Source organism: Solanum dulcamara, chromosome 5, assembly GCF_947179165.1.
Source record: "Solanum dulcamara chromosome 5, daSolDulc1.2, whole genome shotgun sequence".
In the NCBI taxonomy this organism is placed as follows: domain Eukaryota; kingdom Viridiplantae; phylum Streptophyta; class Magnoliopsida; order Solanales; family Solanaceae; genus Solanum; species Solanum dulcamara.
In genome coordinates, this window is record NC_077241.1 from 6,667,322 (window position 1) to 6,691,236 (window position 23,915).

At 35.9% G+C, this 23,915-nt stretch overlaps 1 protein-coding gene and 1 pseudogene across 5 annotated transcripts in view; one reads left to right on the forward strand and one right to left on the reverse strand.

Moving 5' to 3' along the window:
• Positions 1-1,054: 1,054 nt before the first annotated feature.
• Positions 1,055-23,915, reverse strand: part of LOC129888933 (ABC transporter C family member 2-like) — a 42,521-nt gene continuing 19,660 nt past the window's right edge. For all 5 annotated transcript variants that reach the window (XM_055963999.1, XM_055964001.1, XM_055964000.1 and 2 more), the window contains 16 exons: positions 21,535-21,669; positions 20,288-20,394; positions 20,105-20,198; positions 19,439-19,606; positions 16,817-16,957; positions 15,316-15,516; positions 15,101-15,199; positions 14,809-14,961; positions 14,263-14,636; positions 11,039-11,219; positions 10,555-10,878; positions 9,510-10,266; positions 8,159-8,280; positions 2,702-2,947; positions 2,101-2,521; positions 1,055-1,428 (listed from right to left, as the gene is read on the reverse strand). In XM_055963999.1, the coding sequence (XP_055819974.1) occupies positions 1,331-1,428; positions 2,101-2,521; positions 2,702-2,947; positions 8,159-8,280; positions 9,510-10,266; positions 10,555-10,878; positions 11,039-11,219; positions 14,263-14,636; positions 14,809-14,961; positions 15,101-15,199; positions 15,316-15,516; positions 16,817-16,957; positions 19,439-19,606; positions 20,105-20,198; positions 20,288-20,394; positions 21,535-21,669 (3,621 nt within the window). In that variant the 3' untranslated portion in view covers positions 1,055-1,330. The remainder of the gene's footprint in view (positions 1,429-2,100; positions 2,522-2,701; positions 2,948-8,158; positions 8,281-9,509; positions 10,267-10,554; positions 10,879-11,038; positions 11,220-14,262; positions 14,637-14,808; positions 14,962-15,100; positions 15,200-15,315; positions 15,517-16,816; positions 16,958-19,438; positions 19,607-20,104; positions 20,199-20,287; positions 20,395-21,534; positions 21,670-23,915) is intronic.
• On the forward strand, positions 21,799-23,427 carry LOC129888466 (histone H4-like; annotated as a pseudogene).

Sequence of the window (23,915 nt, forward strand, 5' to 3'; positions counted from 1 at the left end):
AAATGTCTCAATTACAGTAGAAACAATTTTTGAAATTCGAGCATATGTTGTTACAGGAGGATCAACTAAAATAACAACTAACATATTTAGTGAAATTTTACAAGTGGGGTCTGGGGAGGAGGATCAACTAAAGTAATTGAAAAAACTATCTAATTACATAAACATTTCTACCATATTTACTAAATCTCCATATAGTTTGAAAAAGTTACATATTTGTCACTAATTAATAATTTCATACCAAATTTCAAGTCAGATACATCTAAATACATGCATTTTTACTACTAGATAGACTCTAAAATACAAATCCATAGGGAGGGCGAGTGAGAGAGAAGTAAGGAGAGCGAGAGAGTCTATATATCCCAGACACATTCAAATCATACTAGATAAATGAATCTTTATACCAGATACATTTTAAATACATTCTGAAATACATATACAAAGGAAGAGAGGCGAGCGAGAGAGTCAAATACATGTGAATTCACTTGAATATAGTATATCTAAAACAAATTATATCTAAATTTGACCCCATGTATCCGATATACATATATCTGAATGCACCACATACATATATCTGAAGTCCAAATCTGATAAGATTTGTAATATTGAAAACTCACGTGAAGAAAAATAATTTACTCCTAAACTAGTGAAATTTCTATTGTTTGCCCAAAATAATGTTGGTAAGCTTTTTATTATTAAAAAAAATGAAATTGCAAAATACTATTTCCTACTAAAAGTGATATACCTCCTCATTAAACTTCCCAGAAATTAAACTCTAAGTAAGAATTTGTTTCCTCTAAGGATATATTGTGCAATTAATTACAATCTGTGAAAGTATATGCATAAAATTAACATAAACCATCACTGGTTTGCAACATCTCTTGATCTGTACCTGTCATATTTGCGCAAATAGTAAGATGTGATGCACCTTAAACAATAATATACCCGGTATGATCCAAAAAGTGGGGTGCTGAGGATGATAAGAGTTTACACAATCCTTACCCTATCTTGTGAGGCAGGAGGTTGTTTCAAATCAAAAAATAAGTTGTTTTAGCAATGAATCACAGAATCTTGAAATCTCTTATAACAAAAAGGCACTCTTTAAGCCATTTTAGTGTATCTCTGATTTTTGCATTCAGAATCACATTTCTCCTTTAAATTTTACAATCAAAATCTGATCCTCATCATCTTTAGAAGAGACACAGCTAAAAAAAATTATGGGATAAAGTATCAATGTTACAACTAGTGTGTTAAAGAGGGCAAAACAACTATTCATGAATCACGAAACAAGTAAAAACTACCATTCCATAATCTGCTACAGACTTGAAGGCTTCTACATCTCAGCGCGATCCCAGTTAATTGTTCCTTCTTCAAACTCAAAATCTGTATGATTAAGTCTATTGCGTGTCAGCTTGCTCATCGTCGCGAAGCCTGAAAAGTGTAAAAATCCAAGAAGCATAAATATAACGTATATATTTGATCAACAAATCGTTACAACATGAGAGCTGTATACTAATAGCTTTGCCTCCTTAAAAGAGGGTGATCCCACCTTCAGAGGCGGATCCAGGCCTAACTTAATGGGTTCAACCTTGCACTAAACTCATTGTACTGTTAAAACTATGGGTTCAACTTTAACATTTGTAGAGATTTTAATAGGTTTATATATATACACACACACAGACACTATGTGTTGAAAGTTCTGTGGTTCCAGGCTAACTTAATGGGTTCAATCCTCCCACTCCTAACCAAACGTCCAGGTTTGTGAGCACTGGAAATAGAGAAACTCCTGGTTGGGAGCACTCTACCTCCTCTAGTGAGCCTTAACTGACATGGATCCAGACTAAGTCGATCCAGTAGGTTTCAAATATAGAATGTATAGAGCCAAACTGGAAAAAAAATGGTGGCAGAAAAAAGTGGGTAAAGTTGAACATTTTATCTATGTACGATATTTCTTTGTTAGACTTAGGGCGCGTGTGTCTGTCAACCTGTCTTTCTAAATCTTGTTTATCAATACGGACTATAATGGCGTAACGGTTCTCAAAGAAGATGACTATGATAGCAATACTTTTGCTTTTGACTACGTTAATTTGCAGTAGTCTTTACCTTCTGCCAACTTGTACAATGAAGACCACCATCTGCGTCTGGAAACCTGGTACTGATCCAGGGTCTCTTCGATTTCTTTGTCGTGTTTACCCTCTAATACACCCTGCAGAGTGATTACGGCATTCTTTGTTTTCTTCAGGATATTATTCTCGTCCTCGATTTCTAACTGCGCAAGGTCATTTTGGGATGAAGTAAGAGTAACAGCTAGTGCATACTGTGCTGCAGCAGCCCAACGTATAGAGGCAAGCGACCTCTTTTGCCCATCTAGTTGTTTGTCCCTCGCTATACTGTTGCCCTCTTCCCCTCCAATCACTAAGCTTCGTAAGTATTGAGCATTTGCAGCTCCTGTACTCTGAACCATCCTAGAAAAAGCACTTCCTTCCTTTTGTAACAATACTTCTGGAGTATCATATTCAAGTACCTGATAAGAGACCCACAGCAGGTAAATTGAAATAACCCAAATAAAGAAAAGGAACAAAAAAAAATACAATTCCTCTTTAGTATTATATTCGGGATCCACAAGAGGATCCTCAATTGGGCAATCCGGCATGCCTGTTATTACAGTGATTTACATGACTAGGGCTAGAGGCAAGCACTCTACCTGACCAGAATCAAGCAGAAGAATTCTGTCACAGTCGATGATAGTGTTCAACCGGTGAGCAATAATGAGCATGGTGCATGACTTAAATTCTTCGCGTATGGTTTTCTGAATAAGAGCATCAGTTCTAACATCAACAGCAGCAGTTGCTTCATCAAGAACAAGAATCTTTGACCGGCGAAGCAATGCTCTAGCAAGACTTAAAAGCTGTCTTTGTCCAACACTGAAATTTTCTCCGGCTTCGGAGACCTTGATACATCAAAGTAATTTTTTGTTAGCTATAGCTGAAATTTGTTTGACAAGGGTACTAGAGATAGAAAAGTCAGAGAATAAAAGTAACAAAATATTCACTTTTAATTTATACTAATATAGAGGCTTGAGCCTCTAAGCTATCTAGTTAATCCGAACAGTCGCAGTTAGTTATGCAACAAGCTGCTTTGACTAAAAATAGGCGCATAGGGTTTTCTTTCTAGCAAGAACATAACTATTTGAAACGTGCTTTGTAAGTTGTAATATAGTGCATTTGGATATAGCATAACCAATATAATTTCATTTTTCCTCTTTGAAGTAATAGCCCAGAGTATCATCCAATAATTACCATTATGATGCACTTTTCTCTTATCCTCTATCTGGCTCTTAAGTTCAATTCAAGATATTCGTTCAAAGCTAGTCGACTCTACCATAGAAATGAAGTTGTTCTCTTTAGTTGTAGTCCTTGTCCTTTATTCATGATACTGCCCTGGTATTATTACATTTTATTCAACAAAGTTCACTTTACAAAGTTCAAATAGACTTTATATCGCCAAATTTTGTCCCAATGTTGCATAATTTTTAAATCAAATATTCCGTTGTTTCATTTTATAATAACGGGTATTTTAACTGTGCATGAAGTTTAAAAATATTATGCTAATTTATCCATTATGCTAGTGGTAGAGCAATAAAATATAAAAGTAGTCGTCGAAAAGTTAGTTTGATAGAGAAAACATCATATCAAAGTTCAAAATATATTCACTAAATGGATTTCAATTCTTGTAAGATTGGAAAGTTGTGTGAGTAATATTGTTAGTAGAACGGTGTCAAAACATTTTGAGACGTTTCAAAATATTAAAAGTGTTAGGTAAGTTGGACTGGAGGGAGTAGTACCTTTGATCTAGTCTATGATGTTAAAATTATATCTTATAGCTTTTACTGTGATTTCAAACCACAAGTAACTAATTAGATACTAGTAAAGCAACAACATTATAGAGTAGAAACATGGATCTAGGCAGAAAGCATCTTATCAATAGAATTTCTACTTATACATGATCTATGCACAGGTAGCAATTTGTTGTAAAATTGCTCTCATTACCTCTAATGGGAAAAAGATCCTAGAACAACATACCCGGTGTAATCCCATCAGTGGGGTCAGGAGAGGATAAGATGTACGCATACTTTACCCCTACCTTTATGGGGAAGAGAGGTGGTTTTCGATAGACCTCGGCTTAGAAGGGAAGTTATTCAGAAAAAAATTGTATGGTCAAAAACAACATACAATCGGCTTTAGATGTACCCATACTTTACCCCTATACCTTAGTGGGAAAGAGAGGTTGTTTCCGATAGACCTCGGCTTAGAAGGGAAGTTATTCAGAAAAAAATTGTATGGTCAAAAACAACATACAAGTGGTTTATTTTAAGACAAATAGAAACATGAAAAAGATAGAGATGTGAATACATTATTCGAATTGTTCCTTTTCGACAAGAAATCAATAAGAACTTGAGAAATGTCAATAGAATCGTGATACTAATTACATGGTTAAAAGATCGAAAAATTCATTCTATTAGGAAAATAAAAGGCTAAGACACCATATTAGCCCCTAACCGTGGTTATCCATTATGGCAACATTAGAAAGATGGATTATCTCTTATGGTGCTTCTTGTTGTTTGATAATGTTGCTCCACTGATAGTATCCACGGTGGCATACCTCCATTAAAGATTGACAGGCTTCAATGGGAAATTAAGAAGATGCTTGTCGTGGAAAAAGCGCCCAAGGATGAGCCCAAGAAAATGCTTATCGTGGAAGAAACACCAAAGAATTATGGTGAAGAGTGGGCTAAGTGTTCCACGTATTTCATGGACCAAGTCCAAGTCCAAGAGGAGGAATATTGAACCATGGAGGAGCCCAAGAAGGCTGCAATTGACGTGAGAATCAAGCCCCAAAAGGGCTGCAATTAATGACCATAATGGGCTGATTCATGCCCAAAATTGGAGCAATCCATAAAGTAGGATTCAAATCCCATGCTATTTGGCATAGGTTTCCCTTTTATATAGGGGTGAGTTTTGTTATTTTTCATGATAACATTATCATTATTTGAGAGTTCTATTCCTCACACCTTTGCTTGTGGCTACTTGGGATTTATCTTACAACATTATAAGAGCGATTCTTCTCAGAGGTAAGATTAATTCTTTATCTGGATATCTTTAGTTCTTATTTGTAAATTAAAGAAGATAATTAATCTCATGGATTGCTAATTATTGTTTCTAATTTCTTCAAAATAGGGGTCTAGATCATCTTCTGATCTAATTCTTGAATTGACTATAATAGTATCATAATTAACTTTAATCCGCTAATTTTGAATACTGAGATCAATTAAGGTTCTTAGCATGTAATATTTATATTGGAGGATTTTATTCTCGAAAATCACATATCTTTTCCATACTTTTGCTTCCACATTGTTTTCTTGTTTTCATTCAAGTAATGTGATTCTTATCATCTAGAGTTAGAACATAAGACTGAGCATTAAGGTTGGAGCCAACAGAGTAAGTCACACGGTCAACATCTCTTGTCACCGAGGAGAGAAATTTAGTGGTGCAAGATAAAACTCTGGCTTGTCTTTATGAAGTACTTTCAGTTTCAAAGAAAAGATGACCCTAAGGGGTCTTTTGATTTGGTGACAAGTTATGCAGTTCCTTTCTTATAGAAATTAGGAAGACTTAAAAGAGTTGAATACTCAGTTGATTTACTCCTTATTAGTATTACAATCAACATTTCAGAATAATTAAAAAAAATTATCACTTTCATTTAGAAAATCTAAGGATTAGTAATACAAAGATGAATAATGTAGTAATTAGTAACGAACGAATTATAATGTGGGCATTATTTCTTGTTCAATGTTTAATTTGACATATTACAAATTAATATATAATATATAATTTAAAAAATTTGAACACTTTTAAACAAAACGAAAATTTTCTTACTATTATGAGGGTTAGTTGTGTCATTTTAGTATTTTAATCCATGTATTATTGATACCCGCATTCTTATTCCACATTATATCACACATAACTTATGTAGGTATAATTCATAAGGAAAACAAAAAGAACAACCGAACATTGTATAACTTAATGGTGATTTCTATGTGGTGAGATTAGATATCCTCAAAATCAAAACATTGTATAATTTAGTGTTGAAATTTATGTGGAGATTAAATCTTCTAAAGCCCCAACTAAATGACCCCCAAGTCTCGGGCATAAGTTGGAAAGAAACAAAATGGCACTCCTATGCCTAGATACAAGTATTTTTAGGTTTAAATTACACTTCATACATAACTATTTGTTGAGGAGTTTCCTCACGCAGGACCACTCTTTTTCTCGAGTCGAACACAAAAGAATTTCATTGGTAAATGGAAACGAGAACTCAACTTAATAACTCTAGCAACTGTGATACCATGTTGATAACATGAGAAGCCTCATAAGAAAGATTACCATGTTAGAATCACAGACATGCTATGGAAGATCTTCATTAGTCTCGTAGGTATTGTTTGGACTCTGGCAAGACAGATTATTGATGTCTCGCTCATCTGGGAAGAAGCAGGTACAAGATTGACGCCCAGAGAAAAATGGAGCATTGTGCAGCTTGCATTTGGTGGACAATCTGGAAAGAGAGAAATTCCAGATGTTTTAAAGACATTAAGGTCAGAGGATTATATTGAAATGCTTAAGACTTTTCTATTCTTGGGCTAACCAGAGATACATAGAAGACATTGCTTCAATGATAGACACCCTGGTTTTTTGTTAGATTTATGGAGCAGTTTTTCTTCTTTTTCACTTGTAAATATGGTTTCAGCACAATCTAGGTGCTATATTGATAAATATATACAAATTGTTACCTTCTCAAAAAAAGAGAAAAGGAAAGGATAGGATAGGATAGGAGTATCCAAATCCCAAATCTTAAAATATTGGATTGAGTGGGCCAAGACCTCTATAAACTCCATTGGATGGCTTATATACCAGATGTAGGACATTATTATATAACTCTCACACATGTGACCAGATTCTAATGTTCATGTGTGGACTTTATGTAGAGACACAAAGGTGAGAGCAGATTTAACATAGGTTGGATCTTATACCCAATGAAAGAATCTCATAATCCAACCAAGCGCGCAACTTAGACAACCTACCTGACATGGAACACTTATGATGTACTCAACGAGGACAATTGGACTTCTTAATGCTCTCTCAATTCATTATTGAAAGATCATTTGGTAAGAATGCAGCTTTATTTATTGCTTAACTTCATCTATATTGTGTCTCAAGTTGTCATAAAGCTGATATCTTCTATTCGGCATGAGTAGAACTCTACTTTTTTAAGATTTCACTACTCTCTTGAATTACGTCAACCAAATAGCTCTTCCAATTGTCCAGATACTAGCACTTGGAAGCTGGTATCTTCTGGTGCCTCAAATGACAAGTTCTCTTCTCCTTCCATCAACAAAATCCCCAAGATGTCCCCTTGGGACCTCCATTTCGAAAGCTTAAATACCCAAAAAGCTGAAGGCTTCTGTGTGGCCTATGAACTAAACACCAATGAGAACTCATAATTGTATTAGCAGTAATTGGCTTATAATTCGCTAGAGAAATATGGAAACTCACATACATCTATTTCTAGATTTCGTTAACAAAGAAAATATGACAGTAGCTTTTTCACATACTTGGTGATCGTTCATAGCACCAAAAAGTAGGAACGAGTCTTTACTGTCAAATATAGAGGATTTGGCCAAGGCAAGAATAGAAGATACTCTGGAGGTGCATTATATTCACAATAGTTTGGTGTCTTTGGGAGGAATGAACAAGTAAAATTTTTAAGACAGCTTGCTTTCTGTTGATTATGTGTGGTGACAGAAACATTTCTCTCATTTATGCGCTATAGAGCCATAGGCCTATCTTGTGATATAACTTTGACAGATTTACAACAGGTAGATCTTCAAATGTAACAAGCCAATAATTTTCTTTCTTTAAATGAAATGATGTTAGTTCGCCTCCTGTACTCTTTCTTCTCTCATTAATAATCTCTTCTCATTTAAAAAATCCACATAGTAATGATTTTGAGAAAGAAAACTGGCTGAACTAAATGAGTTTTCTGCATACAATGCAAACTATTAATTGTAGCGAACTCAAAAATAAGTAAAGCAACAAGAACAAACCTCGGCATCAAGACCCAAAGAGTTCCTCCTGATAACGTCCTTTAGGTGTGCACGTTCTAGAGACTCCCAGAGGTCAGCATCATTGTGCTCATTGAATGGATCAAGGTTAAATCTCACGGTCCCTGGCCAAAAAACATGAGGATTGTTGAGATAAAGGCTGCTTAATGGTAGGTCAGTAGGTTGTTAGTCAATTCAGGCCAACACCGAAAATGAGGAACATATATAATTTGAAATAAAATGCAGACCAACTTGAAGAATTTTGAGAGTAGAATATATTCTTATATTTATATTTTTAGCATTCACCCATTTAAATTTCTTAAAGATTGTCCAGAAGATTTTTCATTTAATAATCTCTATTAACTGACTGTTAAGAAAATAACAGATCCTGCCACTCAACACTCAAGGCCCATTAGAAGTTTCTTCCATTCTTTTCCCCCTACTTCTTGTTTCTCCTACCTCCCGGTCCCAGCAGCTCCTTCCCCTCCCATGTTCCAATCATGTTGATTACAAATAAGCCAAGTATATGCAAGGCACTAAGCACTTCTAGCATAGCACTAGAAATTGTTTAACATACACAAATATATATATATGAGAGCCGTGGTCTTTTTGTTTCTAAATTATAAATCTCTCTTATATGATCATCTGCACCATCAAGCAAAAGTACGGTAAAAGAGCAGACTGATTTGTCAGCAAAAATCAGAAGAAAGAGAAAAACACAGATTTATAAAAAGTTTACTTGTGGTTAAGCTAGAAATGTGAGGTAAGAACACATAGTATATAAGCAGGCAAGAGAGAAGTGACTCAGCATTATCAGCAGCTTTTGCAAATTCTCAAAGCTTTTTGCTTTGAGGGGAACAAAGTAGGAGGAGGCTATCTCTTCGATTATTGTACCAGCACCCATTTACAAGAATTTAGGGAAAATGTCAAAGAAATTTGACAGGGAGTTTCATTTCAGAAAAAGATCAGCAGTAAATGTATATAGTGTTAAATAGACCTTGGACCTAACTCACACACCAAAAGCTAGCTCATGAGGGGAGGATTGTTCAAGATCGTAAGAGTACAAAATATTTGACAATGTCCATGGACTTTGTGGATCAAGATAGGCCTTAAGTCAGACAGGAAAAAGACAGAATGTGTAAGGTTGACAATATACTTCCTACAAGTCACTAGAATTTTACTCTCCAGACGTCTGTTCACAGTTCAGTAACAGGTGTGTCCAGCCCTATAGCAGAATCACACGTGCATGATTATCTTCAGGCAACTTGATTTGAACTATAAAGATAACGACATCTATAAAGAAAAACCTCCATCCACAGAAAATTGGAGACAGAAAACAAACTCAAAGTAATACCTGAGAACAAAACTGGTGCTTGCGGTATAATACCAAGAACCTTCCGTAGATCTGTAAGTCCAAACTTTGAAACATCACAATCATCAATTAAGATCCTTCCTCTTTCAAGTTGTACAAGTCGGAACAAAGCATTAAACATGCTAGATTTTCCAGCTCCAGTCCTGCCAACTACTCCGACTTTGTCACTTGGAGAAATTGTGAAAGATATACCATGCAGAACAGGAGGAAGTTCGGGCCTGTAACGTAAGACAACGTTCTCAAATCGAATGGATCCTGCAGAAGGCCATCCAGGAGGAGGGCGACTGCCCTCAATTATGGATGGACCTTCTGATGGTAACTCTATATATGTTCCGACTCGCTCGACAGCATTTAAGCTATTCTCAGCCAAACTTGCAAGTCTCAGTACAGCAGTTAACAAGCTTGTGATATTTAGGGCATAACTAAGAAGCAAACCCATTGTTGAGGCAAAGGCCTGCTGGTTTTCTGCCCTTTCATTCTGCATCACAGCAAATGTTGCGGTAAGCCAGATCATAAGACCCCCTACAGTCTCCAGACGGATCGCAAGCCATCGATTTCCACTCATAGTCACAAGTGTAAACCTGATATTGTTATCCACCGACTTCCCATTGATGTTGGCCATTCGATCATAAGCTTTATATGCACGAATAGTTGCAAGACCATTTAGCGCTTCACCAAATTGTGCATAGACAGGAGACCTGGAGATGGAATCCAAACGCTTCACCTCACGAGCAGTGCTCTGCAAGTTACAGGTTGTTTTGAGTGAATAATATGACCAGGACATGTCAGGGTGCAACTTTATTCAAATAATATGGGCAAGATAATTAAAGAAAATTATGGACAAAATATGTGTGATGCATCCTGAGGAATGACAATTGCTAGTTTTTATTCAGAAAGAGTAACCTCATGCTTAGATCTCAATAAAATGAATGCACGTGCATACTGAACACATTATCTATAAAACAGTTCAAATTACATCTCAGAAACATGAAATATAAAAGATAAAGAGTATTAGTTTTCCACATACCTGATAATATAGATAGGCTCCGTAAAAAAGGACCAACAACGGCATTATTGCCCATAAAGACATGGTACTCACTATACCAATTAGGACAAATGTTGAGATAAGCTGAAACACCTGGCCCAGGAACATGCTTACAAAGGGTGCAACACTTCTATCTATGTCCCCTATATCCTTGGCAAACCTGTTGATAATCCTCCCAAGTGGATTTGTGTGAAAGAAGACCATTGGAGCTCTTAAAATAGAATTAAGCATAGCATCATGCAACATCTTGGCGGCATAAAGACTTGATGTGATCAGCCAAAATGAATTCATCAGAGTTACCATAACCTGATATTGCAAATTATATAGACAATATTTAGAAGAAAAATTTCCCCTTCATTAGATAATGAGTTCTACTGCCTTATTCAGCATACAAGGATATCAAATATCTTGAATCAGTAGGAAGAAAACAGAAACAGACAAAAGTTAAGAGCTAATGATTACATACTTGACCAAGAGACAAAAGTGAATAAATCAGATTGTAGAAGCTAGCACTATATCTTGTTGAACTACTTTGGTCTGTCCAAAAACTTAACCATGTGCTACTCCCAACACGGAGAGTTTCTATCAAGAAATAGCACAGAAATAGAATAAGAACCACCCAAGAACCTCCCAAAGCATTTTTGTACCTGCAACATGAGTTGAAAAAAACCTAAATCAGTACACAAAGGCATGTGATAACGATAGGCTTGGCAAATGCTTCCGTATAAAGCATTTCAGTTCAAGGAACGCTCAAATTCTCCTAGTTTCCCACCATGCTGGAGAAGTTAACATTCTTAGGAAAGGAAAAGGAGAAAGCTGCATCAGCTAGAGGAAATCCGAACAGATAAACACAAGCAGACACATAACGTATCAATTTAGACTACAACTTGACCAGGCACATTCTTTTCTTCGGTAAAAGAAGTTATCCAGCCTACAGAAAGAGGGAGGAAGGAAGGAATAAACAAAGACTGCAAACTCATGTATCTTTATTTAAACTAGAATGATTTGATATCAAACATACATTTAAACAACAGTGTACCAAACTAAGGAAACTTTCTCCCTGCAAGGCATCTGAAGCATCAAAATGCTTCAATATTCTTCAAGATATTTGCCTCGTTAATACGACTACAACTTTAAATAAGTATTGATCATGACAAAAAGCAGGCTCAATTAGAAGATCTGAGTTTTCACTGATATTGCAGAGCATATGAAAGTTCAAACTTTCACCAATTCTGACCTCCCTTTATTTATGGGATATTTGAAGGAGAGAATGTAACTTCTTTAAAATTCACTCTAACTTGAAGAATTAGTTTGATTCTCCCGATAAAAATAGTAAAGAAACAAGGGGCACTTCTGTTAAAGGAAAAATTTCTGTGGAGAAAATCTCCTTGTCGTAGGTTCAAATCCTAGCGGAGACAAAAACACCATGTGATTTCTTTTCATCTGTATAAGCCTTGGTGAACAGAGTTAAAGGTACCTTTTCCTGGTAGGAGGTAGCAGGTATCTATAATAATCCACATTTAAAGGTTTATGTGATATTTAAACAAAAGAAAAGAAAAAAAAGTGGGCCAAGCCCAAAAAGGAAAAAAAAGGAGCTAAAGACATGAGAAGTTAGAAATTGGCAGATGCAGAACGCAAGAAAATAAAAGGAGGAAAACATAATGAGAGAAAATAAAGGGAGAAAAAGAGAAGAAAAGCAGAGAAAAAATAGAGATTTTCGACCCAAAGAATCAAGGTAATGACTCTAATCTATTATTTAAGTTTATTATGCGATTATGAGTAGATTTTATGGTAGAAATATGGAGAAATTACGAGGAACTGAGAAAGTTTAGCCCTAGGTTTCTTCAACTACAATCATTGATTTGAAAGGGCAAACGTAATCAAAATTTGATTTTGGATTAGTGTTCTAAAATCATCTCGCTGAGGAAAATCTGTTTGTGGTCATGGTTTGGGAAATCTGACCCACTGACTGGAGTTGACTTTTTGGGTTAACATTTGACCACGTGTTTGACTTGCTCTAAAATTAAAGAGAATGTTCAGCCAAGGGTTTTTGACTATTCTTAATCCGTTTTTGTGTAGTTTGAGGTGATCCAAGAGTGTAGTTCTGCTTTATCAAAAAGGGTGCTTGATTTGTGAACTTGAGGAAAGTGGAGACTGTAAGCTTTGATACTTGCTTTTCAAAACCTACTTTAAAATGTGTTTTGTATGTCTATTCCAGGTGTTTGGACAAGCGTGTGCTTGGCAAAATTGATGAGATCTTTGACCAACCGCAACGTATTGTTTTGTGAAAAATATGAAAGTATTTAATCAGTGAATTGTGGTGTGGCCTTGTGCCATGGAGTTGGTATCATTCATTCGCTGTCGTGATATATATACTATATGTTAGGGGCATACACATGCTGCCATAATATATTAGGGGCATACACATGCTGTCATAAATGTTAAGGGCCTATACATGTTGTTATAGTATACTTTGGGGGCATTATATATGTTGCCGTGGATTGTTGGGGTGTTGTGTCAATTTTCCTCGCTGTCGTTTATGACAATTCCTCAGTGTAAATTATGTTAAGATATGTAATGTGCCTGCTGCACTTTTCTTTGGACCTTATTGAGTATAACATATGATATAATTCATGTGTATATTATTTTTGTGCTAGTTGTGTTTGTATTTTCTAAAACTTGTTCTACGAGTACTAAAAGAATTGAGGATCTTACTAGGTTATATTTATGTATAACTCACTTCTTACTTGCATGTCCATGCAGATACTACTGGTGACGACGAAGCTAACAGCTGACAAGTTGGATAGAGTTGATCTATTTATTGAGGAGAACAGTCGCATTGTTCATGGAGGCTACCAGCAGCGTCTATATCATTTATTTGTTGACGTCTTTACTTTTGGGATTTCACATGCGGGTCTTGGTCCTTTGTAATTCTCTTAGATCCTCCATGGTTTAGTGTGGGATTTGGGTAAGAGTTTTAAATTTATATTATTGAGATACTAATTGTTAGTGATTAATATCATATTGTTTGGGTACTTATTCAATTTGTTAAATGCTACAAATTTATGGTTATGATTTGGAAATTGGTTCGCCTGACCAGTGGTGTGTGTTGGGCGCCAATCACGTCTATGGGGTATTTTGGGACGTGATAGTCTCTCGTGAATTAGTCTAGGTGCATGCAAGCTTTCCTGGACACCACGGTTATCAAAAAAAATAATTAAGTCTTCAAACTGGACAATAGCTTTAATATGTAGTCCTCATTCTTGACACCTAAAGCATGTCAGGCTAGAAAGGCATGGGAGCTCTTTGTATTAAGACTAAATACAACTATTTTATGCAAAAGAAACTCCAACAACTCCAGGTAAACTAGGTTTTCACTGAAAGATTGGATATGGAACTCACGGTTAAGCAAATTTATCAGTTAAGATAATAAATACCGGAGATGCTTGCCTGTGAAACCTTTTCTACATGAGTGTCTTAGTATTGAAAGATGTTTAGCTACCTCCACACAAACTGAAATCTCCTTCCTCTCTCTCTCTCTCTCTCTCTCTCTCTCTCTCTCTCTCTCTATATATATATATATATATATATATATATATATATATATATATATATATATATATATATATATATATGTAGAAAACTGAAAAGGTTGTATAAACTTTAGCCAGATCATTGTATCGTTCTTACCTCATTAGAACATTCGAGCTCACTACACCAGTTTCCCGTTCCTCTTGCTTGATAAGAACAGATTTTCCTTCTTTCTTATCGCTTCCAACTTCTTTAGCTACCCCATTGGTCTCACCATTAACAACAGGTTTTGAAGATTTGTCATTGTCATCGTTTTCCTTCTCTTCTGTATACTCTTCCATTTTCCCCGCATTTTCCATCAGTTTCTGAAATAGTATCCCGTTATTTGAGAGATATTCAAAGGTCCCTTCCTCTTTCACCATACCATCATGAACCAGTATGATTTTGTCTACTTGTGAAAGGAAGTGTAGCTGGTTTGTGACTAAAACTCTGGTTTTTCCTTTCAGTTCTCCCTTGATGCACCTTTCAAAAACCTGGTAATCATATATTACAACGAGTGTTTATACATAAGAATTACAGTTGCCACAAAATTATGAAGTCAGAAACATTTCAGAAACATACTGCATCAGGAAAATGTAACAAAACAAAAAGGTGAACGAATCTTGCTTTGGATCCCTGATGTTTTCATCAACGTAAAATGGTTACCTGGCGGCCCACATCAGCATCCAAAGCACTTAAAGGGTCATCAAATATGCAAACATCAGAATCAGAATAAACAGCCCTAGCCATGGAAACTCGCTGCTTCTGCCCTCCACTAATATTGACACCCCGTTCACCAATTTCAGTGAGATCACCACCCTAGAACAAAGGCAATTAAAAGTTGAGCAACACACTAAAGAAAGATTCTAATTATTAAAAAATCAAAACAGAAAAAGATTGTAAGGAAGAATAACTATCTAAAATATATTGATTGGATAACTTTTGCAGGTATGCTTACTGGAAGCAATTCAAGGTCATGCCGTAATGCGGTCACATAGATGGCCCTATCATACCTTGCAGCATCAATTGCAGAACCAAACAGTATATTTTCCCGTACCTGTAGAACGTAAAAATGCACTTCAAGTGATCCATGATACCAAATATCTTTAATCAAAAGCAGCTAGAAGATGAACCTTAATGCGTATGTATGTTACGCTTAAACAGGGAACTTACTGTTGCATTAAAAATCCATGAAACTTGTGGTACATAAGCAACTGTTCCTCTTATGACAACCATTGAATCAGAAATGGAAGGAACCTCTCCAAGCATTGCCGAGATTAGCGATGTCTTTCCTTCTCCAGTGCCCCCAACAATAGCTACTAAACTACCAATTGGGATATCCAAATTGATATTTGACAATGTTGGTTTCTCCGCCTGCACATTGCAAGACAACAGTTACAGTTTCCAGCCCCCATATGCCCTGAAAATAATTGGCAAGTCCACTAATTTCCAAATTTAGCAACTGCAATGAAGATAAACAGGAACAGAATGCGGAATCTCAATCTAGAGCAGAAGCAAAATATCGAGCAATGATCATATCAATTTGTGAGCTAGTTTGGATTAAATAGTTGCTCAAAGAACTAAAATTTGGAGAAATCAATTAGATGGAACTTGTGTGTGATAATCATGCCACCCTTCATATTGCATCAAATCCAGTATTTTACGAGAGGACTACGCATATTGAAATTGATCACTTCATCAGATAAAAGATACTATTAGGAGATATTGTTACAAAAAATTTTGAAGTCAAGTGATCAACTTGCACGTATTTTCACCAAGTCCCTCATTGTTCCTCGTATTAGATACATCTGTACAAGCTCGATACATATGACTTTTATGCAATAGCTTGAGGGGGAGGGTTAGAAGTGGAATAGGAATAGAATCGCATAGAGTCTCCTACATGGGAAAAATTCAAAATGTAGTTATAAATAGGGCTCAGTGTAATAATGTAGTCAGGAAATTATTTTCCTTTTTTGGAAAATAATGTAGTCAGCAAAATTCAATAACACTTTTCTCCTTTATTTCTCACACAAATATCTGCACCTGACTAATGTGGTACAAGATAGCATCATTCTCTTAGGACACCATGGCTAAATCACAAAGCAACAAGCTATTTGCTCAAGTATACTCCATCCAAATCACTTCCCAGCATAACAGATCAATTCCAAAGAGCTGCAGTATCAAGTGCTAGACCACAGATAATGTTCAAATTTTATTTGTGCCCCAAATAATGACAAGAACCAAACTCATTAACAATGTATAATGTGCTACCCAGTAGATGTGATTGTGGAAGTAAAAAGTTGAGGTCATAGTGTATTTGTTAAAGAGAAAAAGGAATTAAATTACTTGGAAAAGATCTTTCTGGAGAGCAAAAATAATTATGCAAGATATGTAAGGTTTCCGGAGAAGGATAGGATTTCATATGAAGCTATGAATAGATTCCTCAAAGAGAGGAACAAAACAAGAAAAAGGGAAAGAGGGAGGTGTACCTATTTATGAACAAATATATATACTTATACTTTATTCTTTTTTCCCTTCTGATAAGTATATGCTATGTCTTTAGCCACTTCTGTTTATGTGAAAAAACATAGGAGGCCGCTAAAGGCTACCATAATTTTGTTTGCAAGACTCTGTATTATTTCTGGCAAAAAAAGATATCGACTTATCTGCACACCTTTGATTCCCATGAAAAGCATCCATTCTTGATTGAAATTGCTGGAAGTCCAGGCTCAAGAGGTGGATTGGGAAGAAGTATTCTCTCTTCAGCTAAGAGAAGCTCTTCTAGACGTTTCAACGATACGTTTGCATTAACAACCTGCAAAGGCAGAACATATGTGCAACTATGTAAATTAAACAAACAGCCGAATGAAGGATGATCCCATAGATTTTGCTTTCTCCTGCTCATGTAAAAAATATTTTAAAAAGTTTATAGAGAAAGAGAGGAAAATGAAACAAAGAATGCTAGTTCCTCTTTTCTCAAAATGTATGGAATGTTTCTCTGTAATTGAAAGACTCAACAGAATCAATGAAGTGCTTAAAACTTTTCCTTTTTGAGGTACGAAGTGCATACGAAATATTGTCACCAGAACAATTCTTGAGTAAAAAAGAAAAACTAACATTGTTTTAACAGCATGATCAAAACATCAAACATGAGATTTGATGTGGCCAGAATTGGAGAAAGGAACCTGGAGATAACTTCTTTTTTTCTGTATTAAATCCGCGACTAACCTGGAGATAACTCACTTGCAATATGCTGATGATACTCTCATACTATGTGATGCTGAAGAGGATCAACTCAGGACCCTGAGGGTGATTTTGGTACTTTTTGAAGGGATTTCTAGGTTACACATTAATTGGAGGAAAAGTTTCCTATATCCTATTAATGAGGTGCAAAACATGGAGATTTTGAATGCAATCCTAGGTGGGGAATCGGGGAATCTACCCACCATCTATATAAGGATGCCACTGGGAGCAAAATCAAAATCAACTGAAATATGGAATAGTGAAATTGAAAGGTGTGAAAGGAAATTGGCAAGTTGGAAGATTCAGTATCTCTCCAGGGGAGGCAGACTAACTCTCATCAACTCAGTCCTAGATTCACTCTCAAGTCCCAACCTATTTAATGTCTGTTTTCCCCATTCCAGCAGGGGTTATTAAGAGATTGGACAAGGTGAGGAGGAAGTTTCTCTGGCAAGGAAACAATGAAAGGAAAGGTTATAATCTGGTCAAATGGGAAGCGGTTATCACTGGGAAAAGACCAGGGGGATTGGGAATCAAGAACTTGAAATTCCTAAACGAGGCCCTTAGAATGAAGTGGTTATGGAAGCATAGCAATGAACCAGACTCTATGGAGGAATGTTTATTAATGCTAAGTATGATGAGGAAGACCACTGGATGACCAAGGAAATAATGACACCCTATGGAGTTAGTTTATGGAGGTCTATCAGAACACTATGGAGTGAATTCAAACCAACATTAAGATTAAAGTGGTGAACGGGGCTATAACTGATTCTTGAAAAGATGAATGGCATGACTCATGAGGCGGGAGGACTGGAAAATCTATTCCCAGATATTTATGCATTAGTTTCTCATCAACATAAGACTATTGTAGAATTCTGGACACCCCATGGATGGAGCTTCAACTTTGGAAGGCATTTAAATGACTGGGGGATCCAAAGAGTTGCAGATTCTTCAATACCATCGAAAATTCAACAGAAAGTAGGTCAAGATACCTTACGGTGGAAAGGTAATAAGAAGGATCAGTTCAAAGTAAGTAATGCTTACAGGTTGATGAATCAAACACCTCGGTGCATAAACAACTGGCCCTGGAGAGGCATCTGGAAAAACATAATTCCACACAAAGTGGCCAGCTTTATCGGGGTTCTAGCCAAGGAAGCAGCTCTCACCTATGACTGTTCATAGTCAGCAGTGGAAGGGGGCATAGCTTTGATTGCTCAAGTTGCCCTATCTGATGAGGAGAGGCTACCACTTTGTCGTAGGTGTTTTTTTAGGAGGGGAAATGCTGAGACAGTTAACCATCTATTTCTTCATTGCAAAGTCATTGGACACCTATGGAGATTTTTTTAAAATCTCAAAGGCATCGCATGGACTATGCCTGGAAAGGTTACTGAAGCCATCCAGAGATGGAAGGAAGCTGGTGTGCAGGCAAAAAATAGTTATAGATGGAGAATTGTCCCTGCTTGTATCTGGTGGTCAATTTGGAAGGAAAGGAAGGCTAGATGTTTTGATAGCATAGAGAATAGTATGCAAAATATTAAGCTAAACTACCTTGTGTTACTATGTTTTTGGTGAAATCAAATATATTCAAATGACATTATCTCCATAATTGATGTTCTAGATTCAATTTGGAGTTAGCAGGCCATTCTGGCGAGTTTTCAAAAGGACAAGTCTCTGGCATCTAAACATTTTTCACCTCAACACATAACTTTAGTATCTGATAATGCCATCACTGCTGGCTAATTTTAGCTATGACCTTAAATTAAGATGGTTGGAAATGACAAATAATTTGTTTAATTTTCCTCTTTTTATTTATTTTCATGGGGAGGGGTGGTTTTAGGTGAGACATTTGATTGTATATAAAATGAAACAATACTCAAGCACGACAAATGAACTACCCAGGAAGTAGTCAATCTTCTAACAGGCTAGAATAAATGCTACAACAGGGATTCTTCAAAGACAGATCCAGCAAATTGACGGTTCTACAATAATTGAAGAAGGCAGTGACACTATTTAATATCCCATATCAGATTGTGAAAAAACATTTGACAAATAGAACCTGTGTTATTATATTAGGAAGCATGAAGAGCGGAAAACGCAACACTGCGAACAACGATAGAGCTGTAAATGCCCTTGCTGGTGTTAGATCTCCTCCGAGTAGGGAGAATACGCCAAATGAGATTACAATCACCACAACAGGAATACTGTTCAGAATGAAGCTATTCAACTGAAAGGAATAAAAACAAAGAGGATATCAGATTCAGGTCAAGAGGGAAAAATGGAGGAGAAATCAAGAATGATAAGTAAATTTTCAATTGCAGTATTTGTGTTCCTTTCTTCTGCCTGCAAAGACCAGCTGTGTGCCGAGGTTAAGCGAACTGTTTTCATTCATGCAGTCTTGTTTATAAACATATAAATGTTTAAATATATGGTCTTAGGTTAGGGGCATGATGCTACTCGACACTCCAAAACTGCTACCGCATCTGTATCGGATCCTCCAAAAATGCACTACTTTTGGAGTACCAAACATGCACCCGGTGGCATTTTTTAAGAGCCCGAGCACCATAATATGGGGTAGTATAGTTGATTCAAGCTTTACTCTTGGGGCAATACAACATATTGCAACTCTGCTTAACCTCCACGGAAGGCACAATAATATTTCCTTTCTGAAAAAACACAATTCATTCTTCTGGTTAATTTGAAACTGAAAAGTCTCACAACATACCGCTCCTAGTAATTGTGCTTTCCTATACCAAGACAGCTCATCATTCCGAACATCTTGAACCTTGGACTGGAAACTATTCTCCCAGGCATAAGATCTGAAAAATACATATCACTACAGTTACAAATCATTAAACTGGATAGTATATTTAGGAGTTTCAAACATGCTTCTGTGAATGAACTATACTTGACTGTGTCCATTGCAGCCAATACTTCATTCATGAGACCGATTCTCTTGTCTGTTTGCTGTAATCCTTCTTTCGTCAGTTTCTGCATCTTGCTTATAACAAATGTCTGCATAACCCATATATTTTTTCATTAAGACAATAGCAAGAGAACTTATCGAAAAAAAGAAAGGAAAATAGCAAGATAATCCTGTGACGTCGGAATGGAGGATACCAAGAATAGTTGTGCATACTCTAAGCACACAAAAAAATTGAACAAGTAGAAAAAGAAAACAAAATCAACACAGCAGTACTGAAAAATGAACACTGAATTAACAAGATTAAATAGATTTATACCTAAATTCTATGCAGTCTTTTTTTTTTGAATCAGGTAAATTCATTGATAAATGTATCCAGTAGATGCTGAATTACAAGCTATTCCACAAGCAAAAAAGAATTCGCTCCACAACTCTATGCAGTCTATTCTGAGAGATATTAGGCAGGTGGATCCTTTACCAGTGAAATTATGGGAAAGACTTTTCAAACTACAGGTAATGGATATAATAGGGTACAAGTCCTGCTAATGGATATTCTACGTCTGCACAGGAAATTCTTTACTTCAAACATTCGAACCATCAATACCTTACAATCAGGGCCTTTGATTCCAGTCAACATGAAAAATAGAGCTGTTGTATCCATCACTATCTCTCACTAAATACCCTCAACATAAAGTACTCATATGTGAACCTCCTCCTTGACCGTATATGATTGCATCAAACTGGTTTTCTTGGGCACATGTGATACTCCAGCCATTAAGACATTCATCAGTGCCTTAAAAGTAACCACCATTACAAAAGTAACCACCATTACTTTAAATGATTTACTCGCGTACTTTTGGAGCACATGTCATATTCTAGTCATGTAAATGACTTTCATAATGACACATGTTGAGTAAAATTCTCTATCATCTTTATACAACTTGTATGGGCTATTTCCCCTATTACATAATTATATTTAATAACCTTCAATTGAATAAAAACCATGTTGGATAATCCTATTAGCATAAGCACATGATCCAAAAGAACTCGGGTGTAAAAGCATTTGCCCTTTAATTACAGAAACAACTCCTTTTCTTCTTATTGTTCGAAAGTGCTCTTCCTCGAGCAAGCATTAACCTCTAAATTTAGGTACAAAATAAAAAAGTGGAAATATCTTCAATAAAAATGGACAAATGTTGTAAAGTGATGAGAGGAAAAGTAAAGCTCTTTACCTGTATGGGAAACATAAGAACCAACAAAAGTGCACCAATAAGTGCTGCAAACCCCAATAGTTGGTAAAGAAGAACCAATGCAACAATGATCCGAAGAGGAGCTGACCAAATCGTATGAAGTGACTGACATATTTGCTGGAGAAATAAGAAAGACACCAATGTCAACACAGCAAAACAATCACATTTAAAACAAACTTTTAAGACGGAATTTTAATTAATCTAGGCACAGAGAATTCATAGGATAATACATCTCTTCGTAAAAGGATGTTCACTGCCATCTCTTTACACCCTTTGAGATCCAGAAGCTTCAATTTCAGAGAAATTAATGGTTGAGAAAACACATTAGGTAGTGGAAAGGGAGGAAAAATGATTGGAAATGGAAGAGCAAAATGACACTGTAAGATCCTCCGTTATAACACTCAAGGTATCACCAAGTAGTCCATTAGGCTTTTGGCTCATAGAGAAGGAGTGAAGCGTATCAGTGGGCTTATCTATGGGGAGACACGTGAGTGATTTTCTAGAGAATGTGATTCATGATGTTGTTACCTATATTGAGCATGTTCATCAGAAGACGGTGACTACTATGGATGTTGTGTATGCTCTCAAGAGACGGTAGAACTTTCTATGGTTTTGGGTTTGAGGTAAGAATTGGTTCTGACTTCTGTTCTCTCTGCAAAAGTCTTGCTTCCAAAAAAAAAAGAACGAGAAAGGAACAGCAGTGGAAGACTGGAGCTCAAGGAAAGTCGGGTAAACCAATCAAGAAAATCTAGAATATAATTCCAGCATGATTTTTCTGGATAGTACAGGAAGGAACAGCAGATGTTTTGAAGGTTTATCAACTACTAATCCAGTACTCAAGTCTAAATGTATTTTGTTACTCTATAGTTGGTGCAAGCGCTCCCCTGTAAATTCCCCCGACACCTTTTTGGATTTTGTTAGCTCCCTGGAGCTATAGCTAATATGTTTTGAAGCTAACACCTATTTTTATAATTTAGCATCCGTTTGTTCTTTTATTTTGCATCTTCTTGATGCCATCAATGAAATTTCTTAATTCATCAAAAAAAAGAAAGATCTCTATGGTTGTCAAGGGATATCTTTTTGTTGAGGACTATTTTGGTGTGATTAGTGTGGTTCCCTATAGGAGCCATAGTTTTGTTATAGTACTATTGGTTGTTTTGCAAGTTGGAATTGGTGAAAGTTGTTTTAGAACTTCCGATATTTGTTCTATTTCAAGGAATCTTACTGACTGATTCAGTTTCAGAAAAACAAAAACAAGAAAAGTCATGGTGGTACACAAATGCATCAAATAGTAATAATATTGTGTTCTGTAGATGGTGTACCTTTTCGTCTTAAATTTTTAACTTCTAATGAAGCAAATTTTATGTATTCATATATCCTAATGTGACCCGCACACATGGACCTGATTCTTTTATCTTCCGCATATGGGAGTATCCTGTGTAATGGTACGCGCTAAACGTTTAACCCAGAAACTGTCCACTTTTATACCATATTAAATTGTGTGTACCTCATCGAAAAGTGTATAAACTTATAGAGGAAGGAAAACTTATATATTTATTCCATCCGCCAATGTATTCAGTCAACCTTTTATGCTTCCAAAGGAGAGTTATCATCAAGTCTGAGATCTAGAAAAAGACATACTAGCTAGCACAAGCAAAACAGTCAGTATCTTAAAGATGCATTTCGGTGCAACGCTCCAGTGACACATATCTTATGACCTCATGTATTTAGTGCGTAAATTCATTTATATCCTGTGATACAAATAACTATTCTGCGACTTTTGTGTAATACATTCAGGATTCTGAATTTTCTTGGATAGCATCTGATTCAGGATGGTTCATGCCAGCAATGATTGTGATATTGATAGAGAGATGAAAAACAAAATTACTTTCAAGGCTTTAGTTTAATTGTCATAAATTTTTGGAAAAATTACTTAACTACACACCTCTTTTTACCATATTTTCTTATTTTCCCTACCGTTTCAAAAAATATCAAAAATCCCTTCTTTTGCCCCCATCATTCCATCATTCCCTTTTCCGGATACATCAATTCAAAATACCATACCCATGATTTCCTTCCTTTTTTCACTCCACAAATCTCTCAACAGTTACATCCCTTAATCTATTTTTGAATTTCAAATATTTTCTCTTTCCAATTAATGATTTCAAGTTATTCAAGAGGTAAATTTCTTTCCATCACTTCTGTTTTTTTTTTAAAAAAAATAGTTTTTTCATCTTAAAAAATTGCTGATACATATGAATGAAGGTCGATTTTTGTTGTTCATCTTTTTTTGATACATATAGGTTCACATTTTTAATGTATCTAATTGTTTTTGTTTCTTAAATTAATGTATAATGTCTTCG